The following is a 19,469-nucleotide window of genomic DNA, read 5'->3' on the forward strand; positions in this document are numbered from 1 at the left end:
TTGTCTTGTCTTCACCTGCCTGCTCTGCCAGCACCTACCGTTCCTTTTCCCAACCCCCTCTTGTAACTCTCAGTGATAAGATTGTGCCTTAATGACTAGGAAAAGGAAGCAGACTAGAAACAGGATTGTATGTCTGAGCTTCTCCTGCCTGAGCTTGGGGTCCCCTGTGTACACCTGCTGGGGGTGGCAGGATATATGTGGTGTTGCACTTTTGTCTTGGCAAGAGATCCATGAATCTCTTTGCTTCTAGAGAGTAGGGGAGGGGAGACAACATTTCTTCAAAGAATGCACCAAGTTACCATAAGCTGGGGACTTAGAGCATGTACTAACTATCTGTTCAGCTTGCCCTTGCACTGTTCTTCTCTCTCCCACCCCACCCCACCCCTGTTCTTGTCATCATCAGTTGGTGTTTGTCTTCTCTTGTTGCATCTGTTTGTACTGAATCAGGGTCTCTTTCTTGGTTGCAGAGAGCGTGACATCAAACACCAGTGACAGCGAGAGTAGTTCCAGTAAGTGTCCCTCCCCTTTGTCCCATACTTTCTGCATGCAAACCCTCAAGATCCTCTGCTTGCTTCACTCTGTGTTGGAGGACAAGACTTGTTTTCCCACCCCTTTCAGGGCTGTTTTAGAGCTAGGTCTCAAAACATGTGTTGGGGCAGAACTTAGAATAAATCTTCAACCATGTGTTTGTGTGTGTGGATGTAAGATGGATAGGTTCCACAAAGCCACAAACTCTGCATTTTCATTTTAGTTCTAGGGCCTGAATGCTAAGTAGTTCCCATTCAGATACTGTCCCTATGGAGTTATGATACCATCTTGCAAATATTGGTGGAATCTAATGTTGCTAAAAGTTCAGTCTGATAACTGGGTAATCCTGAACTGGATGCAAAGATTATGCCCATTTCCCTTGGTACAGAAGCTGCTGCCTGCATTTATTTTGCAGGCTTTGGAATGTGTGCCTCTAGGGCACTTGCCCTTCAGTGCTGGGGATAGCATCCTTTGGAAGATGGCTTCTCTCAGAGGTTCTTCCCTCTGAAGTTGGAGCAGGGTGAGAAGCACATACTGTAGGGAAGGCAGTTCTTCTCACTAATCGTTGTAGAGAAATGCAGCTTTGTACCTGAGAATTGTGTGTGTTTTGCCACTCTGCTCCTGCCACTTTTGGGTGGGTGGGTGGGAGGGAGGTTGTTGCTGCAAAGACATCTGCAGCACAGGCTGACTGTTTCCTCTCCATTTCTTTCAGAAGGGCAAGAAGACACAATTCTGTCATATGAACCTGTGACCCGGCAAGAAAGTAAGTTGGCAAAAGAAGAGCTTGCTGCACTACAATGAGTGGAAGCTCTCATGTTCCACTGCTCTGCTTTTCCTGGGTAGTTTTTTCAGAATTGACTCGAGGCTACACTTTAAGGCTCCCTCATATCTTTGTTGCTATGTTTACAGTTCACTATGCGAGACCAGTGATCGTTCTGGGACCCACGAAAGACCGAGTCAATGATGATCTCATCTCAGAGTTCCCACACAAATTTGGCTCCTGTGTGCCACGTAAGTGCTGGTCCCCTGCAGGGAGAAGAGTGTTCTGGGATAGCCTAGCATGGGTTAATTCAAAGTGAAATGGAGAAACTTGCACCTGAGCAATGGCTGTAAGCCCTGCACCCTGTTTGAATACTTGAATGAGAAGGGATAGAGAGGGCTCAACATGGCAGCCAGGATTCTGCTGTTAGTTGGTCCTTCTTTTTTTCAACATACTGCAGATGCTGGGTTGTACAGCGGAAGTTAGCCATACCTGTTAATTTGCCTGAGAAGATGGGGACTCTGAGCCCATAGTTGTGGACATTGCTCTCTGAGCAACAGAAAGGGCTGATGCATTCCAGATTTGCTATGTTCTATTCCAGACACTACCAGGCCTAGGCGTGAGAATGAGGTAGATGGGCAGGATTACCACTTTGTGGCATCCCGGGAGCAGATGGAGAAGGACATTCAAGACAGCAAGTTTATTGAGGCTGGGCAGTTCAATGACAATCTCTATGGGACCAGTATTCAGTCTGTGCGGGCTGTAGCAGAACGGGTAAGTAACTGTGTCCAGGACAACGCGATAGCTGTGGTTGCAACCTGCTTCGGATTTCTGTCATAGCTTCCCAGGTACTATTCATGAGTTCTCTCTGCCCTGTGACTGAGCCGCTAGCACAAAGTGCAATACATTCAAGTTAAATTATTGTGGGCTTGGGACACTTGAAAGCATCACTTTTAATTGGGAATAAAACACTGAGGCCCTTTTGGGACTGATGTTGCAGGTTCAGGAGGTTATTGCATGCAAGAGAGTGCCAGCCCTAGAGTGACCCAGACATGATCTGATTTTTGATGTAACTATACTCACCTACTGACCAGGGCGTGTGTTGTGATCTTAGAGTGGGATTTTTGTTTGTGGGGGCTTGTTGAAACTGCTTAGCAAAGGCTTGGTAATAACTGGCACCCTCGGTACTGCAGGGGAAGCACTGTATCCTTGATGTGTCTGGCAATGCCATCAAGAGGTTGCAGCAAGCACAACTGTATCCAATCGCCATTTTCATCAAGCCAAAATCCATCGAAGCACTCATGTGAGTAGTATGGCAGCTGTGAATATTTGTTATCCTGCCTGCTGTTGGAAGGTGTGTGTGTGTGTGTGTGTGTGTGTGTGTGTGTGTGTGTGTGTGTACACGCAGTGGGGAAAAGGCCTTGGGGATGCGGGGATGCCATGAAGAGAAAGTGGCTGCCTCTTCTGCACTTGGGTCAGCTTAGGGGGCACTGCATGCTCTATCAACACAGTGCTTGCCTGTTGGGATTCCAGAATCTCCTGTACCAGCCACCGATCGGCCCACCTTAGAAAGGAAAGCTTTCCACAGACAACTATAATTCCTGATCACTGGGTGTTTCCTGCAAGGGCTAATGGGAATTGTAGACCAACATCACCTTCTGTTCAGGCTACCTATCCCTGAACTGAAGACTTACAGCTTCAAGCGACCGTTTCAATTGCAGCATTGCCAGTGGAGCTGTACACAAGCCTATTTTTGGATTTTGCACTCTTACACAGTGGCCAGAAATGTGCCTGGGCTTGTGCCAGGTCTCATGTATTTGTACTGAGTCTCTTCCATTTGGGCTGGCAGGGAGATGAACCGGAGGCAGACATACGAACAAGCCAACAAGGTATTTGACAAAGCCATGAAACTGGAGCAGGAATTTGGAGAGTATTTTACAGGTGAGAATCTAGACTGTTCCTGAATGATGACATTCACACTCACATTTTTTGTGAAGAAAAGTGTACAGGCAGCAACCATTTTAGGTTTGTCCAATTGGTGTGCAGGTCCTTCTGGACCTGGAAGAGGGCAGAATGGGGGCAAGGCAGGGCATGTGAGGCCTGGGAGCAGAACCCCCATGTGAAATGGTCAACACCTGTACCTGTGCTCACCAAGGATTTTAAAAGGAGGAGACTTTAAGGCACAGGCTAGGCTAGGCTGGAAAAGTGTCAGGGCTGGCAATCCTTTGAAAAGGTTGCAGCAATCTCCTGCCATCTCCATCAGGTTTCTAGCAGGGTACAGGGTGTCTCTAGGAGGTTACAGCAGATGTTACATGGTGTGATTTAGAAAAGGTAATGCAAGATGAAATTCACATGTGTTGGTGTCTTTTAAAGTAGGCTGGCTCAGAAAGCTGTTTCCAGTGCTGAACAAGTAGTGCAAGTTGGTTCTGCTGCAGTTAGTTGCTCCTGAAACCTGTTCTCAGGCACAATTCAGAAGCACAGGGATAGAGATATTATTGGCTTCCAGCAATCTTTTGCTTGATGCCACAACTTAAGTTGGATGTTAGAATTTGAACTTGAGGAGGCAGTACAATTCCCTCCTCAGGTAGATAGAAAGGAGCTTGCCAAGTTTGATGTCTCTTCTACACTAGTAAATAACTGTTTTTGGTTTGTGTTTTCCAGCCATTGTACAAGGAGACTCTCTGGAAGAGATTTACAGTAAAATCAAACAGATAATAGAAGACCAATCTGGGCATTATATTTGGGTCCCATCCCCTGAGAAACTGTGAAGTCTCCACTTTCCAATCAACTTGTGAGAAGATCAGAGACCCCTCCCCCAGCCCCCTGCCCTTGGGGGCGGGGAGCATGAAGACCATCCCTGTCCCTTTTTTAGATGGTTGACAATTGAGTTTTCTAGTCCTGTTTTCTTTTTCTTGGGATGGACCAATCTCCTTCATCAAGTGACTGTCCCCACCCGTTCCTGCATGGACCTTCCTGTTGCTCCTTTAGAAATGGAGGCAAACCCCATTTGAGAGTTTTGTGTGTTTTTTTAATTAAAAAATTACTATCAAGAGTTAAAATAAAGAAGCAAGATGGGAGGTAGCAGATGAGGACTAGCTTAAAAGAGCCACCAAGGCAACAGATAAGGACACCGTCTGCCCCTGTAAACATGCTGAGGACTGGCAACCTGGGGCAGCTTTTCCAAGAGTGCAGTGTTCACCCAGCACTGTGATGGAAGGGAAGGCAACAGAATGCATATAAAATTAAAAACATGAGGGGGGCTGCTTAAGTGGTACTTTGTTAGTGCAAGAATTATATTACTGTCATATCTCAGCCATGTGGCCTAGAAACCCTTTTGTGGCTGAGGGTGGATTTAAAGGTACCAAGTGTTTGGTTTCTTTGGGTGCTGCTGAGTGTTTTTTTTGGAAATCCAATTTTGTAGGGAAGGCTGTGTTTGGAAAGAACTGCAACTGGCGCTGTGGTTGTGATGTGTGCAGAGAGCCCAGGACCACATGTGAAGCTTCAGCAGTTGATTTGAGCACCATAAAGCAAATTGAAAATGCTACCTATTGCACATTGTTTTATGTCACCTGATGTGTTTGCATGAGAGGTTTCTTCTGGGTTTTTTGGTTTTTTTTAAAGCTGGCGTTAAACCAAAATCATGTTTGTGTTGGTGTGTTGGCTTTTCATTATTCCCAGCTTTTGATTTTAATAATGAACTTAACGGGTATACAATCCAGTTTTTTTAAGTTATTTTTTAAGATTGTTCCGTTGTAAATAGATTCCAGACTCAGACCCAACCTACAGACCATGTGGAATGAGCACACCAGCTGTTCTTTGTTGTGATGGGTCACTTCCCTGTAGGGAGACTGAACTCCATCCCACTGACTTTTTTTCTGGTGGAATAACATTTTGAGATCCATACAGCGAAGCTGAAAGCAGCAGATGAAAATGGGAAGAGAATCTGCATCCTAGATGGATACAATATCCCAACTGCATTCAGAACAGACTTCTCTGGAAATCCTTATTCTAGCAGAATTTTGTCAAATTCTGGTTATAACACTTGGAAGCCCTTCCTGACAAGTGCATCACCAGGGGCTCAGTGAAGAACACCATCCCTCTTATTTTGCATTTCTGTATAATTTCTGTTCCGAGATGAGCCCCCATTACCCCACATGGCCAACCTCAGCTTGCAGTTCTTCAAGACAGGAAAGGGTAGGTGGAATTCAGAATGCACGCTGTTGTGAGGCACAGACTGTTAGTTTTACATGTACTGAGGCAGTTGCTTCCAGGAAGCCTTGAATATATGCTCATCCTAATCATGTCCGTCAATGTGTAAGCTGTGTGGGTAAAAAAGTTTCTTGTTTGCCCGCTGAGCAAGAAAATAAGCTGGATCATTATTGAGAGAAGTTTTCAAGCACTCCCTAGTTTGGTACAAGCCCATGCCTGTTATTCAAAAGGAGATTTGCTCGTTTTCCCAGTCTTGCCCCATCCAGCTCTCGAATCAGGCACTCATAGGCATCCGTTTTCCATGGAATGACAGCAATGGATGTTATGGGAGGAGACCCCAGTGTTACTGGTCCTAAGGGAGTGAGTAGGACTCGGCCTCAGATTGCAGCAGGGCGATGCTGCCCACTCCATAGCTGGTAGGTAGCTCTGTCATTCATTGTGATATTTGTGCACGGGCCTCATTGTTAAATATGGGTGAAAACTCATCCTGTGGAGATTCATTCTGGTAAGCAAGAAGCTGTTTCCACCGGCTGTGTTGCAAGAAACCAAGTGGAACTTTGGTAGCACTGGAGCTGCTGTTTGCTGGCAGGACTATGAAGAATAAAGATGAGGGAACTGTCATTTACAAGTTCCTGGTGGAGGGAGTTTGGACAAGGGGCTGCCACATGCGACTTCTACTCAGCCGGCACTGCAAGGCACATTCTTGAGAACTGGCCTGTACACAAAAGCAGCAGCTTCTGAGGTGGCCAGTCTCTAGGTTCTAACTCCTTTTCTTTTCTAATAGCCTGTCGCCTTGTCTTCTAGGCCCATGGAGAAAAGGCCTATGTACCCATGGCATAGCTGAAAGTATCAATCATGACACTAGTTGGTTTACCAGTGTTTCTTCCAAGGAGACATATATTTTTAATAAACAGAACGTTGCAATGAACTTGTCTGCTGAGGATTTATTCTGGGGCTATGGCTTGTCATCAATGTATTGGCTGCCACTGGCTCTGGGGGCCTAGTCTAGGGTAGTATACTTCTCACCTCAAATCCAGGAACACATACTTTTCTTTCTCATGCACTGCTCCCGTTGTGTTGCAGGTTCAATGGTAAATAAAAGTTGCTGTGTGTTAGTCTGCATGTTGACCCACAAGAAGGCAGTCTAGCAGATGGCCTACACTGGCAGCTAGAGGAACTGGAGGAGACCCCCTTCCAAGGGTGGCTTGATTTGCAGTCCTGCCTAGTGGTGTGAATGGAACCACCCACCCACTCATAGGAAAAGGGTTGTTCAATACTTGTATAAATCTCTGTAGGCTGGTAGCAGAGGGACACACCTCAAGCAATGACAACAGTAGTTCCTACTATGCCCTATACAGATCCTGCATGGTTCTTGTCCTGGCTAGCACAGGCCAGTGACAAAATGAATAGTTGCCAGCTTACTGAAGGGATGAGGCAAAAACACAATTGTTACTTTCCCCTACGTTTTGCACAGCTGCTACTGCTTTCTAGTTTGTGCCTTTTGAGTGTAGGAATGGGATGGCCAACATGACATACCTCTCACTACCCTCAACCCCAGCTAGCATGGCAGTGCTCCGGGGTGGTGGGGGCTGAAGGAAATTGCTAAGTACCCTGGTGTAGAAACTTCATGCTTCTACCAGGTGGATGGAAAGTTAAACCAATAAATAGGAAAACACAAATGTCATTGCAAGTGCTAAACTATTTTATTCATTGTACAACCCCACTCCAGACAAACATCTGTAACAAACTAGAAGGTGGTAGTTTATCTCACCTAACATGACACCATTGCTCAGCTGTATTATACGCGACACCATTGCTCAGTATTCTATCTGCCCAAAGAGTTGTAGTATACTCCTATGTTCCAAGCTCTAACCATGAGCCAAAATATTTATCTGATTTGGGCAACAAAATGGTAAGTTGAGTACAGCACCAGCTGCCTTTGCTGTGGACTTGATTTCTGTCACTTATTTGGAGAGGGTCCCTTTGCTCCTGGAAGTCTGTCCATCAATACTTGGTAAAAGGCGGTCATCTGTGGGCAGAAATCACACAAAAAAAGCCAAATTAGTGTCATGCATTGAATGCTGGGGGTCTAATGCAGTTTGAGCCCCTTGTATTTAGGTCAAGCAGCTTTCTAGGAAAACTTTGGGAAAAACTTGACCCCAGATATTGTGTCTATCTGCCTATTCCCCCCCATCCACCATTGGCAAATTCCTTAACCCAAGGTCCCTTCATGATTAACATGGCTGATCTCAGTTAGTGATTCCAGGATGTAAAAGAGACTACCTACCATTTAGCATATTGCATCCACTGCATGCTATGGTGTTTGCACCTGCTCATACAGGCCATCTCCCTGCGTATTCTAGAACCACAGTTAAGCTGTTTCGTTCATCCTTCCATACCTTTCTCCTGTAGCTGGTACATATATCTCTCAGGTGATTCAAGAAGAACATTGCTACGCGACACCATTGCTCAGCTGTAACATATCTGGCCAAAGTGTTGTAGTATACTCCTATGTTCCAAGCTCTAACCATGAGCCAGAATATTTCTTCATCTGGATAACTGGACCGCAGCACCTGCCAGTAACCAGGAGAAAACAGCACTGATCAGGGTTTTCACGTTGAGGCTGTAGTTCTAGTAGAAACTGAAAGAATATGAGAGTTTGATGCAGCACAATAGCTTTTGAGGAAATCTTGGAGGATTTCTTGAGCACTTATGTTGGCTACAGACAAATTGTGGTTCAGAAGAACCTGGGCTACAGCTCAGAACAGCTCAGCTCACAAGCCCCTACCCAACCACATGCAGCAGTGCATGTCAGTCACCCGAAACCTTTTAGATATTGAGGCCATATATCATTACTTAGACCTGGCAAGGTCTATAGTGCACAGGTGGCCATTTCTAGTGACTCCGGAAGAAAGTAAACCCTGACAGCTATGAATTCCCAGCCCAACTGCCATTACCAGGAAAGAAGCATGTGGAAATAATTTTGATGGCACTTCCTCCTCACCATGCTATCCAAAATCTTCAGAGCTTCTTCAAAGTAGCCCTGTGACTCCACCAGTGCATATGGATCTGCTCCAGGCCCATCAGATGGCAGAGTAAGCTGAATCAAGCTATGTATACATTTGCTGAATATCAGCAAAGAAAAGGGAAAGAGAAATCAATGCAAGCATGTGTAGAATGCCCTTCTGACTCATCTGCAAAGCAGTTGTCAGTTTGACACTCCTCCCCAAAGAAGCACACAGCAAAGTTTCTCCAAGGGGACAGTAGATTCCTTTCCAAACTTCCAACCTCTTCAAAGGGTGAAGTATAAATACCCGGGCAGAGCCCTTCACTACCCAGTGGTATCAATTGGGTCACTCAGATGGAGGAAGGAATGTAGGTGGGTTCCTTTTGCTGGGAAGAATGTAAGGAAAGAGGCCTCATCAAGGACTTCACTTACAACACGTACCCCATCTCATTAAGAAAACAGCTGCGATAAGTGGTAGCAGGTACCCATTGGGACTTAAAGGGCAGGAAGGCAGGGAGACTTAACAGTTGGTGCGGCCAAAACAAATGACAGGCAGAGGCAACTAACTCTAGTTTTGTCTGCATCATCTTCCCTGCTGAGTTCTATTTGAGCAACACGGGTTAAGTAATAGAATGCTGGCAGTCAGTTCCCCTCCCTGGACTTGTAAACAAGGTTGCAAAGCAGATCGCACTGAGATTCCGCTGGCCAGGATTCATAGCCCTTAGTGTAGCTCATCCTTACCTGAAAGTGAGTCCATCGAAGGGTTCACATTTGCTAATAGTCAAAAGCTTTCTGAGGGCCTTCTTGGCGAGTGAAGGGTAGTAAGCCGGTGGAGCCATGGCCAGCACTGGAGAAAGGAAGGCAAGACAAGAGTCACTTTCAGAAGTGCGAAGCTCTGTTGCTATGCTATGTTACATCAGTCTGCCCGGTGAGGAAAATGCTGACTGCACCAGTCAAAAGCACAGGGGAAGCTGAAAATCTTTCCTGCTTCAAATGTTGCCGTTTACCTGAGCTGGTATCAAACAAATTCAACCACCTCTTTTGATCAGCTGGTGGCCACTGTAGCAATAATACTGCCATGGACAAAAGACTGCCAATCGGGTTGCGGGGAGCGGAATGCCAGATACTGGAAAGCGAACTGTCTGAGTGGCAGAAGCCTGTCTTTCTTCCACTACCACTAACTCTGGTCCAAAACTTCTACAAGGCAGGCTGCAGCTGAACTACTAACAGGAAAGCAAAAGAAATGGTTGTGGCAATATGAGGCCCGTGAATGCAATAGTTTGCCCCACAGAGATCCAAAAGATTAGTAATTCACTGGGCTGTGGAGCACACATGGTCCCACCAAGCAAATGAAATGCAAACATGGCTCTTACAGGCAATTGATTCCAGCATCTTAGTATCGATATTGGGCCTTTCCAAAATTGTATCCAGAAGACTGGTTACTTTCGGGTCACCGAGTTTTACTCTTGCCTCAAACTCGTACAGCAGAAGTAACGTATCTGATGGGTCTTCAGAAAAGTTGCCTTTTGAGTAGAAGGAGAGTCACATGTTAGCTGGTCGCTAAATCAGCTTGTGTACTGAGGCTGGCAGACCCCTAAATCAATAAGACACTTAGCTGAAGGGGAATATAGATCCTTTGCCTTTGCTATACAGTCATACCCCGGGTTAAAGATGCTTCGGGTTAAAATGTTTTCAGGTAGCGTCCCACGGCAACCCGGAAGTACCGGAAAGGGTTACTTCCAGGTTTCGCCAGACACTCAAAATGGCATCACAAGCATGCGCAGGTTGCGTTCTGCTCAGGTTGCGAACGGGGCTCCGGAACGGATCCCGTACACAACCAGAGGTACCACTGTACTAGTTTCTGTGGGTAAGATACAAACCCGGGATACAAACTTGGCCCTGCTACGTAGTGGCAAAAGGTGACTGCTTCAGGCAGATGATTTGTCATTAAGCCCAATAAGCAGCCTGATATTTACACAAATATCTGAAATTTGGAAGCCAAGACTACACACCAAAATATTATTTTGAGTTTGACATGTCTTCTGTGAAGGGTAGTGAAGACAAAGGCTAGGAGCTTATTTCAGTTCTAAGGCTAACAAGGTCCTTAGCATCAAGGTGTTTGCTTGCAAGTTTCCATCACGAATAGTTTCATCTGCTGTCTTAAACCAGGAATTTCATCCGCAGTCTGCCCCAGGAATTTTAAAGAGAGCACTGGATGTCCAGGGGTACAGGTAGTCCTCAAAGATGGTGACTACCATCTGAAGCAGGCCTGAACCTCTGAAAAGATCTCAGCTGCAGGGGCATTTTTGGTCTCCTCTCACCGTATGTCTCAGGGTCAAGCTTTTTTTTATTCCTTCCAGCTCTTCCACCAACCACCACATATGGCTTAACATTTGTAAGCAGCAACTATAAGTAGTATACTTACAACACTATGCTTGCAATCGACACTGACTTGGGCATAAATTGTATTCAGTTCAGTGGAACTGACTTCTGAGCAAATATGCCTAGGTTCCAAAAAACTTGTGCAGCAATAATTCATACCTTCCCACCCAGCTCTCCAGCATCATGCTTTTGTTCTTCATTCTCCTGGGCTGCATGTGTTTCCTGCATCCCAAGAGAAGTCACTGTACCAGCATCTACCAAAGCAAGACGAGAGTCCCACCCACTTCTTTGGGCAGATACATATTGTGTCAACAGCAGCACTTTGTATTGCATAATCTCCAACTCACCAGTTTCTTTCAGATACGTCCCGATATCCCAACAAGTCTCTATGTGTCCAAGGGCCTCCACCAGTAGTTCATTCTGATTTGAAAACAAATATATAATTGTGGGGGGGGGGGACTCCACTTTTGAACTATAACAGTTGCACTATTCTCTGGGTAAGGCAGTTGGGGTGGGGTGTTGCGTTCCGTACATAGGATTTTAGCTCCTTGACTTGCTCAAATGCAGCTGCAAAACTCTCCAGATAAATTCCAGAGGGGAGGAAGTGTGCAAGTTTGTGAAGTGGGAAGGGCAAGGAAGATGGCCTGGATATCCCATGGTGAAGTCCAGTTTACCCAGAGTCCTCCAAATTTGATTCTAATGTTTCTAATTGATGTTTGAAATTGCATAACTTATTGGAGGGAGGGGTTGGAGCCCTGCTTATGCTGCTATATGAAAAGTGGTATGATTTCCAAAGAGGAAGTGGGCGACTGTCCTCTCAGCATCGAATCAAACCACATCAAACAGAAACTCAGCTGTACCTTCGAGCTTGCATAAAGCTTTTGTCACAAAAGGGAGGGGTGTAGAATTCTTACTCCATCCAAACTCTACCTGGCCAGTAGAGCTGTTCCGTCCCATTTCAAGACCAATGGCAACAGCCATAAGCAGGCATAATCTCTGGTCAACCAGAATGGTTTTCTCAGCAGGACAAAGCCGAGCGAACTGCAACAGGAAACATTTAATAGAAATGTGATTGTTGTCCCTTTTCTTTGGATGCCAGAGGGTTTTCTCTCCACAAACACACTCCAACTTTCCCTCCCTCTCTCCCTCCACATTGCAGAGCCCAAGTCTTCTACCTCTCTGCTCCCGCCAAATCTGACCCTCCTAGGTTCCTATGAAAGGCCTGGACAGAAGCAATAGGAGCTCTGGAGCGCAAAGTGCTTGAGGGGCATGCCCAAGCCCTTTCGGGTATTTACTGCAGCATTCATCTTCAAAGCTCACAACCAACTGTTGATGTTCTGAGCAAAACTGAAAATAGTTCAGCTAGCCCTTGTTTACATGGTGACAAAGAAAGCCTTCTAACAGTATCTTTCATGTTAAACATGGAAATCAAGGCAGGAAACCAAGCCTTATGAGGAGCGATTGAAGGAGCTGGGTATGCTTAGCCTGCAAGAGAGGAGACTGAGAGGAGATATGGTAGCCATCTTCAAATATCTTAAGGGCTGCCACAGGGGCAAGCTTGTTTTCTCCTGCTCTGGAGGGTAGGACTCGAATCTATGGCTTCAAGTTTCAAGAAAGGAGATTCTGACAAAAAATTCAGGAAAAACTTTCTGACAGTAAGAGCTGTTTGGCAGTGGAAGAGGTGAGGTGGTGGGCTCTCCTTCACGGGAGGCTTTTGAACAGAGGCTGGATGGCCTTCTGTCCTGGAGGCTTGAGCTGAGATTCCGGCATTGCAGGGGGGCTGGACTCTACAATTCTATGAAGCATGTCCTGCTCCTGCCATGAAAAGATCTTCCACCTCTTAGCCACAGGCAGTAGGCAGAGTTCCACTGAAGCACAGATAGGATGTTGAAGCAACTTGGTAAAAGGAAACTTGGTGATATTCCCACATTCTGTGGGGGAGCAGGCTCTGGGGTAATGTCACATGGTCAGTGAATGCTGCCCTAGGGAGGCTGAACTAACCTGGAACAGTTTCTCAAAGGTTAAGCCAGGATGATCCACTTATTCCCTGGGAAACCCCCTTCTTCTGAACTCACTTTCAAAACAGGGTCTACTGATCTGAACAAATTCTCTCAAATTTGCAACATTTACCACCATCATGACAATGATTAATTGGGATGTTTGTGGTTTCCCCTAAACTTACCAGCCCATCCTAGCATCTCAACTATAGCCTGAAAGACTCTGAATGTTGCAGTGAAGATCACGCCTAGCAACCCACCTTTCTGAAATACATACTGTTACAATCTGCCAAGTGGTAGCAAGGCTCCAGAGGGTTCTAGCTGCTCAGGCAGGGCAGTGTTTTCATTGAGAAACCTATGTGTCTTTAGGAAATATGGTTTATTGGGCATGTATTTACACCTCGGTCTACACTGGAGAGTTTAGGACATTAATCTCAAGAGGGGATCAATAAATAATAATTATAATTATACCCCGCCCATCCAGCTGGGTTTCCCCAGCCACTCTGGGTGGCTCCCAAGAGATTAAAAACAGAATAAAACATCAAACATTAAAAACTTCCCTAAACAAGGTGGTTCTGCCCTGCATGACCTCTGTCCAGAGTTCTGGCTCCACCCTTCTCCTTCCCAAATACACTTTCGAGAGAGAAAACCGAAGCCTTGTGTAAAACAACACCTTTTTCCTGTGGGCACAGCCTGCCTGCTCCCCTCTTTTCCTATGCCATAGAAGCTGAAATCCTAAATTTTTCTCTGGCCACAGTAACCCTGGGAACTCTCCCCTCTGTCCAATGCAGAAAATATCTTGCCCTGGTGGTGGTTTCACTAATGAGCCACTATTTCTTAATAGCTACCCTCAACCAGCCTTGCCAGCATGGGCTAAGTCCAGAAATATCCACGTTTGGCAGAGTTTACTTACTCTAGCTTTCACTGATTCTACCAAAATCTATGACGATACACACAGTCCTCTACTCGGAAGCTGTTGGAACAAACCATTAAACTTATTTGGCAGCACTTATGTGCATTTAACCTGTGCTATTTCAACCATATACCAAGCCAGCAAGAGCTTCAAAGTTCACCCTGGGTATACTTGGGGATACCCAACACAAAAATAACTTTCAAGCTCTCTGCTTTGCTGGGGCGGGGGGGGGGCAAGGCTCACTCAGTGTACCAGCTCTGGGATGCTCTTGCGAGATCTTGCAGGGCAATCCAAGTTCCTGCTAGATCTCATGCAAACATCCCAAGGCTTTCAGAGATGGTGAGCTGAGATGACCTTGCCTGGCAAGCAAGGTGGAGAATTTAAGAGCTCTTTCAGTGCTGGGTCCACCTGGGTTACTGTGTATGCGTGGACCCTTTGGAACCGAACACCCATGTAAAATGTGAGCAAACTGTTCAGAACTGCATCTGACCACAACTGAAAAAAGGATTTTTGGATTTGGATTCCAAGTGGATTTGCCAGATGGCTGGGATACTCTTGTCTGCCTGCTGCCCACACTGCTATAGCTCAACACGTTCCTTTACACTTCAACAGGACACAGCAACCTGACTTCTCCAAAAGCTTCTCTACCTTAAATAGATCTCTGCTGGCAGTAAATCACAAGGCTGCTTCTACATCTACTGAATCCCCAGCTAACCAATATGTCATCATCATCATCATCATCATTGTTATTTATTATTACAATTTATTACCCACCCTTCACCCTAAGGTCCCTGGCAGGTTGCACCAATTGGAACAACAACATGAGCATTAAAACACAATATTAAGCAATATTAAAAACAGTTTAAAACAAAATTGCAAAAAATAAGCTAGGTCCTAAAAATAAACGTCTAAGTGTCAAAACCCAGGGCGAAGAGGTTAAAGCAATCCTCAGAATGGAACAGAAGTGATTTAGATTTCCACCCCAGGCCACTAAGTTTAAACACAGTTGGCTCAACAAAATATTTTCTTATTAACAATTCCAGGTTGACATACTGAGTATTAGTGAAAGCTGTACAGTAGGACTTAAAGCTGGTAGGACCCCTTCTCCCTATGTGATAGAGTTAATTATGGTTCAGTAAAATCAGTAACAGATTTGCAGCAATTGCAAACTTGCCAAATCACAGTAATCAACTGTTAGCTTTCTGTGACCCGGTTCAGTAACATGGCACACAATACATGACTGACACACTCAAATCTGGGAAGTACCAAGTGACATGCTCCAAAGAGCATTTTGTTTGCGGACTCTCACTGAGCTGAAAATAAAACCATTCATTGCAGCACACAGAATGTTGGCAGAAGCACATACCTTGAATGAAATTAGAAATAAATCCTTTGTTAGTCTCAGGCAGCCCCCCGACATGGCAGCAAAGGTCCAAGCTTAGAGAGCAAGTAAGAAAGAACAGGATTTAAAACACACCACAAAAATCAACAACTCTGCTATATCTCTTCTGACAGGTAAAGCAGGCTCAGTATTAACTTCAAATATGATATGACATGCATTTAGGATCAACTGGAAACAACTAATAGTTTGGCATCAATATCTTATTTCAATAGGTGATCATTTTGTCAATTAAAACGTTTGTGCCACAAAACAAGATTCTGACTATAAGCAAAGAACTCCACAGAGACCCCTTCAACTATATTGTTACTATACAACCTATGTTGCCTTTCCCCCTTTTTGGTCTTTTTGAATCCCTCACTTCTACTGTGGAATTAATGTTCATGTGGCAAAAAGGTCATGTAAATCAGTTGCCATGAGTAACTGCTGAGCAAAATCACCTGGGTGCACACCTTAAATGTGCAAGAAAACCCACACCGTTCATTGTATGTAAGCAACAGATTTACTGCAATCTGTCATTGCTGTTCCTTATTTTTTGGTGACTGAAAGGGAGAGTTGTGACCCCTTTAAATGTATTTTATTTTCATTTTAAGTATCTGTCCCCAGAGGGAACTGTGATGCCTTTTGGTTAATGATACACTGCTAAGTCCACATCAGCAAAATCTTCCCACCCTATTCTCCTTAGCTTATAACCTTGTTGCTCTAAGTCTAGGATTTGGCCTCTAAACTGTTAAGAGAAGCGAGGGGAATTTCAATTCATCCCAGAAGGAGCTGCTTCCATGAAACCCTAAGACTACCACTTACCAGTCTTCCTGAACCATTGAACTTCACTGACTCTTGTTTCAAATGTCGTCATGTCCTTTCCGAATTCTTCATCATATCTATAGTATGCTGGAGCAGGAATATGCAAAATGATAAAGGAACTGGGACTTTAAAAAAATAATCTAAGCAAGCTTCTGTCATGGAATTGAACTAAACAAGATGTCTTTTTCCACCAGCACCCCAAATTATTTTGCACTTGCTAAGTGAGTGAGAAGTGCTATAACATAGCAAGCTACATACCTGCAGTCAAGTATTTTAGAAGGTTCTCCAAATCAGACGTTCTAAAAATGAAGTAGGGGAGGAAGTTATCCAAACTTGCTCTAAACAGTGCAATGTAAGAGATAAAATGTGATATTGGACCTAATGTGAAGGCTCGTTTTCGACAAGGAATGTCAGGTGCTTCTCTCTCCCACTTGCTCCATTAAGCAGGTCCTTACACAATTAAGTATCTTGACCTCAACTGGGAGAACAAGCTCACTCTAGTTTCAGAGAGGCAAACTGAAAATGCAAAAGCACATACCAGGAAAGAGCGGCCTAACGAGGGGAACAAAAGCCAATAAAAGGCAAAATAGAGGAGAGGGAAAAACCTCTAAACATAAAAATTTGAACAATGCTCCCTCAGAATAGAAAAGCCAGAAAACAATTTAGCCCTGTGCTGTCTTAACAGTGCAGACTAGAGTCCTTGAGATGCCAAATCTGCAGCCTAGAACAACAACAAACTCCTAGGGCAGGTAAGGTCCCGTCCATTCCCTGAAGTAAACAAACTTTCACAGTAGGTCCAATGTCACATCTTCCTGCAGGGAGGAGTGGATTCTTGAATGTGGTACTGAAAAACTTACCAGACAGGCACCCATCTACTGAGACAGTGTAGGACTTGCCTGCTGAAGGAAGCCTCAGCAGATGCATGCACCCAGTTTTTAATGGGGCTTGACTGCCGAACCTTGGGAGCAACACTCCCATAACCTCCCTCAGGGTCTGCAGTCAGGGAGACAGCTCCCCCAGCCTCCCCAACAGAGAAATCTGCTGGAAAATAGAAGGCTACCAGGCCTCATAGCAGGCTGGGCCATCCTTCTCAGTAGATACGCTCTCACAAAGTATCCAGAAAACTTTATTTCTCCTTAACCAACAAGAATGACAGAAACCTTCTGTCATCCGACCTGCATAGGGAGTTAGGCAGGAAAGAACTGGAATGAGGTTGCCCTACAAATCAAGGAAAAGAGATCTAACAAACATAAGGACCCAGCCTCTTTCTCTTTCTCCAGTTCAACCAAAAGCTCTTTTCTTTCTGGTCCCCCCAAGTCGCCTCTTCGTTCAAAATCCTCCTGTGGTTTGCGGGTTCTTCATCTAATCCTCTAAGCAGCCCAGTCCTGGCCTAATGGATCAAGTGGCAGGAGGGACAACCCATTTGAGGATCCCCTCCTCCCTTCAGGAAAATGTACTTTCTCACAAAATTCACCTCTCACTGTTAGGAAAATGGTGAAGAACTGCAAATGCATTAACAGTTCATATTACTGCATCTTCCCAACAGCCTTGAGGAGCGCTGCTGTTACTGTAACTGCACAGGTGGAGAGCAAAGGCTGACAAACAGTGCCTTTGCTACTATCACTCCTCATCCGGAGTCCATGGCTGAGATGAAATTTTGAGTCCAGGTCCAAAAGGCAATGCAACAGCAGAACTTTGAGCTAATTCTCTTTTACTGGATTCTATCTTTACTTTGCAAATCAGTTCAAGCTGGTCACCGAACCTTCTTCACCTACGCATTGTGCAAAGTGAGTAACAACAACTGGTAAGAATGAAGTGCAACTCACATTTCTTCTCCAGTCTTCCCATTGATTTTGTACATTATAAGTGGAACCAAACACCTGTAGGCAAAATAAATTACAGCAAATTATTCTTAGTAATCCTATTGACTCGAAGCATCAGCCTGTCCTCTGGAAAGGCCATGCCACCTCCATGCATCTCATCGTTATCATTTAATCTGCAATTCTGGGGTGCAATCATACAGAAGATCCACTGCCTGAGCTCTAGGATTTGGTGGAAGGTTTGAAACTATATTATGAGGTGTCCTGTCTTTGCTGGTTGCGGGATTTGATTTTGTTGAAAAATACAGATTTATTAGATCTGGAAGGTCATGATAATAGGTTTGGGTGGCATGCATATTTATGGTATAATAATAATAATAATAATAATAATAATAATAATAATAATTTATTTATACCCCGCCCATCTGACTGAGTTTCCCCAGCCTCTGGGTGGCTTCCAATAGAGTGTTAAAAACAATACCGCATTAAATATTAAAAATGAAAGTACACAAAGGATTCCTCAACCACGTGATAAGGAAATCAATCCACAAGGTATGGGATAGATACAAAAATTTAATAGAGTGAAGAACACCATGGTGGCTCTCCCCACTGGAAGCAATTTCAGTTAAAAAAGTAAACATGAAAGGGTACTGGGCCACCCATAAAGAATTGCTGATAGAGGCAGATGGCCAATCAAAATTGAATAAGAGGAATATTAACAGATTGGCTACAGTATTACCAATTAAACAATGTTTTTAAAGTAGATTTTTAAAAAGAGGATTTATTACAGAAAGATCAAGATCTGAAAGTGATCTGCTGGAAAATAAGGTGAAAATATTATCAAAAATGTACAAACTATTGTTGGAATGGCATACAAAAGATGAAGAAGTTAAGGCAGTGATGATACACTGTGCTAGAGATTTTGGGTATAAATATTCAGCTTTTATCTTGGGAATAGTTATGGAAAGAAGAAATAAAAATTACTTCATGCTTCATGTTTGTTGTAAGAAAATTATACAGTGGTGCCTCGCAAGACGAAATTAATCCGTTCCGCAAGTCTCTTCGTCTTGCGGTTTTTTCGTCTTGCGAAGCACGGCTATTAGCGGCTTAGCGGCTATTAATGGCTTAGCGGCTATTAACGGCTTAGCAGCTTTAAGAAAAAGGAAACAAACTCGCAAGAACTCGCAAGACGTTTCATCTTGCGAAGCAAGCCCATAGGGAAATTCGTCTTGCGGAACGACTCAAAAAACGCAAAACCCTTTCGTCTAGCAAGTTTTTCGTCTTGCGAGGCATTCGTCTTGCGGGGCACCACTGTATGAAAATGATGTACTATTGGTACATAACCAAGAAAGATTGCAAAAATGTATAAAACCAAATCAAATATGTGTTGGAAATGTACAGAGAGAGAAGGTACATTTTGCCATATGTGGTGGTCATGTCATAAGGTAAAAGACTTATCGGAAATGATTTATAATGAATTACCGTATTTTTTGCTCTATAAGACTCACTTTTTCCCTCCTAAAATGTAAGGGAAAATGTGTGTGCGTCTTATGGAGCGAATGTAGGCTGCACAGCTATCCCAGAAGCCAGAACAGCAAGAGGGATTGTTGCTTTTGCTGCGCAGCGATCCCTCTTGCTGTTCTGGCTTCT

General features: G+C 44.5%; 2 protein-coding genes across 17 annotated transcripts in view; one reads left to right on the plus strand and one right to left on the minus strand.

Annotated features, from left to right (window-relative positions):
* The window catches only part of DLG3 (discs large MAGUK scaffold protein 3), a 124,058-nt gene extending 117,633 nt beyond the window's left edge, over window positions 1-6,425 (plus strand). For 10 of the 13 annotated variants that reach the window (XM_081180412.1, XM_081180419.1, XM_081180420.1 and 7 more), the window contains 7 exons: window positions 468-509; window positions 1,241-1,291; window positions 1,438-1,539; window positions 1,890-2,062; window positions 2,482-2,591; window positions 3,138-3,229; window positions 3,950-6,425. In XM_081180412.1, the coding sequence (XP_081036538.1) occupies window positions 468-509; window positions 1,241-1,291; window positions 1,438-1,539; window positions 1,890-2,062; window positions 2,482-2,591; window positions 3,138-3,229; window positions 3,950-4,056 (677 nt within the window). In that variant the 3' untranslated portion in view covers window positions 4,057-6,425. The other 3 variants (XR_014004455.1, XM_081180422.1, XM_081180418.1) reach the window with 3 other exon arrangements.
* Window positions 6,426-7,178: 753 nt separating this feature from the next.
* The window catches only part of TEX11 (testis expressed 11), a 43,335-nt gene continuing 31,044 nt past the window's right edge, over window positions 7,179-19,469 (minus strand). For all 4 annotated transcript variants that reach the window (XM_081180406.1, XM_081180405.1, XM_081180408.1 and 1 more), the window contains 11 exons: window positions 17,826-17,879; window positions 16,258-16,298; window positions 16,000-16,086; window positions 15,163-15,233; window positions 11,817-11,927; window positions 11,234-11,306; window positions 9,878-10,027; window positions 9,246-9,351; window positions 8,502-8,622; window positions 7,897-8,070; window positions 7,179-7,526 (listed from right to left, as the gene is read on the minus strand). In XM_081180406.1, the coding sequence (XP_081036532.1) occupies window positions 7,458-7,526; window positions 7,897-8,070; window positions 8,502-8,622; window positions 9,246-9,351; window positions 9,878-10,027; window positions 11,234-11,306; window positions 11,817-11,927; window positions 15,163-15,233; window positions 16,000-16,086; window positions 16,258-16,298; window positions 17,826-17,879 (1,057 nt within the window). In that variant the 3' untranslated portion in view covers window positions 7,179-7,457. The remainder of the gene's footprint in view (window positions 7,527-7,896; window positions 8,071-8,501; window positions 8,623-9,245; window positions 9,352-9,877; window positions 10,028-11,233; window positions 11,307-11,816; window positions 11,928-15,162; window positions 15,234-15,999; window positions 16,087-16,257; window positions 16,299-17,825; window positions 17,880-19,469) is intronic.

This window comes from Podarcis bocagei (genome assembly GCF_964188305.1).
Source record: "Podarcis bocagei genome assembly, chromosome: Z".
In the NCBI taxonomy this organism is placed as follows: Eukaryota; Metazoa; Chordata; class Lepidosauria; order Squamata; family Lacertidae; genus Podarcis; species Podarcis bocagei.